Consider the following 6,411-nt stretch of genomic DNA (forward strand, 5'->3'; position numbering starts at 1 on the left):
CACCTCCTCCACCCTTCACCAGGGCTTGGCATGGTCTGAGCTGGAGACCCCAGAGCTCTCCAGACACCCTTCTGGCTGCAGACCGCCTGGTCCGGATCCACGGAGGCTCCACGTCCCTTCACATTTCCATGTGTTGAAGCTCGTTCAAACCCACTGAGGCAGCGCGTTGGTAGCCCTGGTGCCCCCAAGGTCACCGCCGCCCCTGCCAATAACAGAGGCACAAACCCATGTACACCATAACCTTGGCCAACTTTTCTCAGCTTTTGATGGCTGAGATGTCTCAGCAACTAGAGACTGGTGTTTACCTGTAAATAAAGTTTCCGGGTGACAGAAACAGTATCTTCAGTGCATCTGTGCCTGGTGGCCTCCATGTCCAGCCTAGGGATCCCTAGAGAAGCCTGGCACAGACACCTCTGCACAGGAGCCAGCCAGGCTCTTCCTGAGCCCAAGAACTGCCTCCCCCGACCTGCTGTCACAGCCCGGAACCTTCTCGGGGCTGAGCACCTTCGGAGAAGCCTGGCACAGACACCTCTGCACAGGAGCCAGCCAGGCTCTTCCTGAGCACAAGAACTGCCTCCCCCGACCTGCTGTCACAGCCCGGAACCTTCTCGGGGCTGAGCACCTTCACTCCACCTCCCGGGCTTGGGGGCCACTCAGGCATGGCCTGGGTGAGGACTCCCTGGACCCCCCACCCCCTGGCCTTGCCTCCCACCTCCTGGAACTTTCATTGACTGAATGTCATTTTGACAGCAGTGTCATGAATCAGGAAATCGTCCTGGAATTCAGGTTCCTATGATCATAAATGAGTTCAGAAAACGAATTTCTGTATATTTTACTAAAATAAAAAGCTTTTATGATGGTCTGTCCTGCGGCTCCCCCACCCCCCTCGTAGGGGGTCATGAGGGAGGGAAGGGCAACCGGAGCCCACCACTCAAGGAAGAGAGCCCTCTCCTTCCAGGCTTTTCCAGGCAAGCTTCTCTCCCGTGGCGGGTGGAGGAAGGCAGGAACGGAGCGTTCTATCAGCAGCGTCGGTGCCAGCCAGAGGACGCGGCGTTTCCGTACCTTCATCTCTGCACACTCTCAAAGAGGACGAGCTTTCCCCAGGAAGACAGCAGGTCACTCAGGGAGCCTGCCACAAGTCAGTAGAAACCCAGTAGGGTCCAGCCACTTGACCGTGGGGCAAAAGGAAGGAAGCAGAAGCAAGCCCGGGGCTGTTCAAAAGCTTCCTCTGCACCAGAGGGTGATAAAAGCCAGATGTGTCCCCACACCGAGTGTGGCTTGGACCTGCCCACCACACACCTGGCACCCAGGAGCCCCCACCTCCTGTTGGGCTCAGGAATATCTGTGGGTTCCAAAGACTGCACGGGTCTCAAGCCCCGAGTGCCTGTCCCTCTATCCACAGGTCCCTGAACCAACCCAGAAAACAAGACTCCCTTGTCATGGGCTTGGGATTCTGCCCTGTGCCAGGGTCCCCCCTGGAATTCCTGTGCAGGGACATGGCTCAGACACAAGTACGGCAGTGTCCCCTACTATGGTGGCAGCACCCTTGGTGGGGAAGGATGGGGCCAGTTCACACACTCTGCCTCCCCTGCAGGCAGAGGAAGGAGCGACACCCAGCACCATGGGCGCGCGGAGGAGAGGGCTGTGGTCACTGCCACCCACGCTGGCCCCTCCCTCTATCATCAGCTGAGAAGTCTGGCCACAGGGCCACGTCTACGCAGGAGAGGGCACACGCCTGTCACAGCTCATTGTGAAGTGGCCGGCACTGGGGAGAGAGCTTTTCTTCCAGGACGCCATCGGGGGCACACACCCAGGGGTCATGGGTCTCCCACTGCCACTTGGCCAGTTGGGCCTTGAGCATTTCCAGGACCTGGGCATAGCGTGGGTCAGCAGCCAGGTTCTGGGTCTCGTGGGGGTCCCTGCTGTCATCATAGAGCTCCCAGCGTTCCCGGTAGTAGTAATGATGGAGGTCCTTGTACCAGCCTGTGGGCTGGCCGGCCACAGTGCGGTTCAGGAGGTCCTGGAAGGTCGGCGAGACGTAGAAGTCCTGGTCGATGGGAAAGGGCATCTTGAAGTTAAGGTTGTGCACGAGGCGGAAGTTCTGGTGCTGCACGGAGCGCATGGGGTAGGACATGGTGACCTCGTGGTGGCTCTGGCTGCCAAAGACAGTGGTCCAAAGAGGCTCCGCCTCCAGCGCCGGCAGGAGGGACTGGCCCGTGAGCCGGATGGTCTTGGAGCCAAAGATGGCGTAGCTGGGGTAGGGGATGGAGAACCAATCCAAGACGGTGGGCGCAAGGTCTGGATAGGAAGCACGTGTCAGAGGCAGGGCCGAAGGGCTGGCTCAGCCCCTCCAAGAAGCTAGCGGGCCACCTCGTGCGACCAAATCACTACCAGGAGGTGCAGCTTAGGGCCGACGCCTCGCACTGTTGCGTCGTCTCTCCGGAAGAGGCCCGACTTACTGATACGTAGGATCCTTACAAAATCCTACGGACCAGAAAGTTAGTCCCCACGTAGGGAGGACTCGGCTGTGCTTGCTCTGTGGTGTGACCACGGTGCTCCCTGGCTCGTGGTTTGGGGTGAAAGGGAGCTGTGGGCCCTGAGCTGTGGGGACCCGAGTGCACGCTGCCCTGAGCCGACCCCAGCAGAGCAGTAAGGCACAGAGCATCTGCCCTGGGCCAAGGGGCTCACCCCGAGACCCTCACAAAGTCTTCCCGCAGCTATAGTTTTGTCTGCCCGTCTACAGCTGGGACTGGACACGCCCAGGCCTTCTTACAGGCGAGCGTGGTCATGAGTGCTCTGGGTCCCCTGGGAAGGCGGGGCAGGTGCAGTGGTTCTCAAAGTGGGGTCCCCGGGCCCGCAGCACCCCTACCACCTGGGAACTTGTCAGACGTGCCAATCGTGACCCTCGTCCAGATCTGCCGGATCAGACACTTTGGGGGTCGCGATTTGGATGACAACAAGCGTTGCGGGTGACTGCGACACTCACCTGCAGTATACTGGGAGAGACCCAGGCTTGAATCCTAGCTTGGTGCTCATGAGCTGTGTGACCTTGGGCAGCTTACTTCACTTGTCTGAGCCTCATTTTCCCATCTGTACAACATGGGTGACTGTCCCTCCCTCGCCCGGGTGGCATGAGAACCACATTAGGTAACAGGTGCAGTGCAATGTCAGGCATGTGTGGTCCCATCAAATGTTCCTTCCCCCCTCCCCCATGCGGATGACAGGGCCATACCTAGGAGGCTCACGAAGGCCTCGCTGACCTGGCCCCAGCGTTTCGGGTGCTCTGGGGATGACACCAGCAAGGGTTCAGCGGTCCCCGGCCAGTACAGGTTGGTCCTGCCACTGGGGAAGGGGATCCCGTTGTCAGACGTGAAGATCACCAGAGTGTCGTTGAGGACACCGGCTCCACGCAGCTCCTGGAGCACAAGTCCAACCCCTGCGGGAGCAGCACAGAGCTCAGCCGCAGATGCAACGCAGAGGCTGGGGAATGTGTGGTGCTGGCCCATCTCTTTTTCCAGGTGCTGAAATCTTGCTCCACGCAGCTCCTGGAGCACAAGTCCAACCCCTGCGGGAGCAGCACAGAGCTCAGCCGCAGACGCAACGCAGAGGCTGGGGAATGTGTGGTGCTGGCCCATCTCTTTTTCCAGGTGCTGAAATCTGTCATTTTCTGGACCTTAAAACACCCTGAAGCCCTTCCCACCAGCCCAGACCTCCTGCCAACACTCTGCCCAGCTCCCCATCCCCGGGCAACCCTCGCACGGGCCTCCAGGGACCCTGTTCATCCTGCGACATTTCCACGTCACCCCCCACATAGCTGCTACCTGCCGTATGCCAGTTTCTGTGTCTTCTGGACCCTTGTGTCTGTCTCATGGAGCAAAAAGGGACAGACCTGAGCAAGGGCCAGGAGATAGGATTTCCTCTACACCCACCCGCTCCCCAGGTCACCCACAGGGGAAACGGTAAGGGTACCAACTTCCTACAGTGGGCTGAATGGTGCCCCCCAAAAGATATCTCCACCCAGAACCTGCAAATGTGGCCTTATTTGGAACAAGGGGCTTTGAAGATGTAATTAAGTGCAGGATCTCAAGACAAGCTCAACATGAAGTACCCGCGTGGGCTCTAAATCCAATAATGAGGGTCCTTATGAGAAGAGGAGACACAGACAAAAGAGAAGACGCGAGGGCAGAGAGCTGTATGAAGACTGAGACCAGAGTGAGGCCACCACAAGCCAAGGAACGCCCAGGATGGCGACAGACACCAGAAGCTGGATGAGGAAGGAGCACATTCTCCCCAAAGCCTGCAGAGGGAGCGTGGCCCTGCCCACACCTTGACTTCCAGAACTTCGAGAGTACAGATTTCTGTGGTTTTAGGGCCCCAGTGTGTGGTACTTTGTTACAGCAGCCACAAGAAACTAACGTGCCCCCTGAGTTCTGTATCTGCACAATACAGGGAACTCCAAAACCCCAAATCTTATCCAGACCCCATTGCTAAAGAATATTTGGAGTCTATACCCAACTTCTGGGGCACTCAAAGGACCTAGCCCAGGAGCAATTTTGCACCAGGGCAGCCCCAGGAGGTAAGTCCTGACCCCACCCTAAGACGGGGCAGCCCGGGTCCAGCACATGCAGTCCAGTCTGCCCGGCCCTAACAGACCCTTCTGCACTGAGACCCCAGCTCACTCTCTGCTGCTGTAGGACCCACCTGCACTGAGCCCCACCCAGCTGGGGTGCCTGGCACAGGATGGGGACCGGAGCCTTGGCACACCTCACTGTCCCAGTTCCTCAAACTCACCTTGGTCCATCCGGCCGATGGTGGTGTACTGGGCGGCCAGGTCAGCTCGGGCTGCTGGGGTGTCAGGAACGAAGTATGGCACCTGCAACGGCGAGAGGTGGAGTCAAGCCTGGAGCAGAGAGCTGGGGGGGGTGCCCAGCCCTCAAATTGGGGTAGGAGATGGAGGTGTCAGCCTCTCCCCAGGGCTCAAAGTCATCCTCCTTCCCTGAACGGATCAGCCCAGAACAGCTTCCCTCTGGATACATCATCCCACATCTCTATGGCTCATCTGCAGCCCCACGGATGGGAACATGGATCCCATCTAGTCAGAGGGTCTCTTCTTGCACACTAGCATCACACCAGCTAGGGCAAGGGCTGCAAGCTCACAGGAGGGGCAGGGTCCCTGACTGATTGAGACTTCGGGGGCCGGCACCTCCCACTCCCTGCCCGATGGGCCCACAGGTCCCTCCCGGGGAAGAAGCGTGGGCAGGAAAGGAGAGAATCTGGAGGCCTGCACACCAACGTTTCGGGTGACTTTTCTTCCTTTTGCTTATCTGCATTTCCCAGTTTTTCTATTGTGATCACACACTGTAGACTGCGAAAGACAGCACCAGGCCCTTTTCTGTCACCTAGTTCTTTGATATCGTAAAAGAAATCAATGTTCCTATTAAAAACTCAGATGCCTAGAAAGAGTCAGGTGAGAAGGAAAAGCCCCCCTCGTGCCTGCAGCCACTACCCAGAGCAGGTGGCGCCAAGTTGCTTGACGGACCTCTAAGGAAGCAGCTGAGAATACACACGTGACCCCCACCCCAGCACGCGTACCGTCTGCACATAGTGCGCTCTCAGCCAAGGACCCGCGGAGAGCGCGCCTGCTCACAGTGAGGTGTGTCACAGACGACATGTCAACAGCAAGCGCCCCGTATGCGCACATTCACAGCAGCGTGATTCACAGTAGCCAGAGGGCGGAGGCAGCCCGGTGCCCGGGAATGGATACACAGAGCATGGCTACCCTCCAGCAGGACACTGTCCAGCCTCGAAAAGGACGGACATTCTGCCACACCACGAACAAACCCTCAGGACATCGTGCCAAGTGAAATAAGCCAGTCACAAAAGGACAAATACTGCATGACTCCATTTTTGTGAGGTCCCTAGAGTAGTCAAAATCACAAAGACAGAAGTAGAAGGTGGTCACCAGGGGCTGGGGAGGGGAACGGGGAGCTGGAGTTTCAAGGGGACAGTTTCAGTTCGGGAAGATGAAAAAGTTCTGGAGATAGACAGTGGTGACAGCTGCACAACAGTGTGAATGTATCTAATGCCACTGACCTGTGTATTTAAAAATGACTAAAATGGCAAATTTTATGTATATTTTGCCATTAAAAAAAAAAAAGAGTAAGTGCCTTAACAATGGCATCTCTTATCACCACAGGAGCCCCTGTGACAATGCCGTAAGCTGAGCGAGTATGTGCTGCGCACTCTAAGTGCTTCATGTACAAAGCAGCAACCCTTCTGGGCCGGCCCGGTGGCGCACTGGATAAGTGCGCCGCTTGGGAAGCGCGGCGGCGCTCCCGCTGAGGGTTCGGATCCCACATACAGACCGGTTCCCGTTCACTGGCTGAGCGAGGCGCGGGAGCAACACCGAGG

General features: G+C 57.7%; 1 protein-coding gene across 1 annotated transcript in view; it reads right to left on the reverse strand.

The window, feature by feature from the left end:
* Positions 1-826: 826 nt before the first annotated feature.
* The window catches only part of LOC103581680 (N-sulphoglucosamine sulphohydrolase), a 7,065-nt gene continuing 1,480 nt past the window's right edge, over positions 827-6,411 (reverse strand). The window contains exons 3-5 of the mRNA XM_008563458.1: positions 4,792-4,873; positions 3,233-3,436; positions 827-2,298 (exon numbers count right to left, since the gene is read on the reverse strand). Coding sequence (XP_008561680.1) covers positions 1,739-2,298; positions 3,233-3,436; positions 4,792-4,873 — 846 coding nt within the window. The 3' untranslated portion in view covers positions 827-1,738. The remainder of the gene's footprint in view (positions 2,299-3,232; positions 3,437-4,791; positions 4,874-6,411) is intronic.

The sequence above is a fragment of the Galeopterus variegatus genome, unplaced genomic scaffold, assembly GCF_000696425.1.
Source record: "Galeopterus variegatus unplaced genomic scaffold, G_variegatus-3.0.2 Scaffold13672, whole genome shotgun sequence".
NCBI classification, from domain to species: domain Eukaryota; kingdom Metazoa; phylum Chordata; class Mammalia; order Dermoptera; family Cynocephalidae; genus Galeopterus; species Galeopterus variegatus.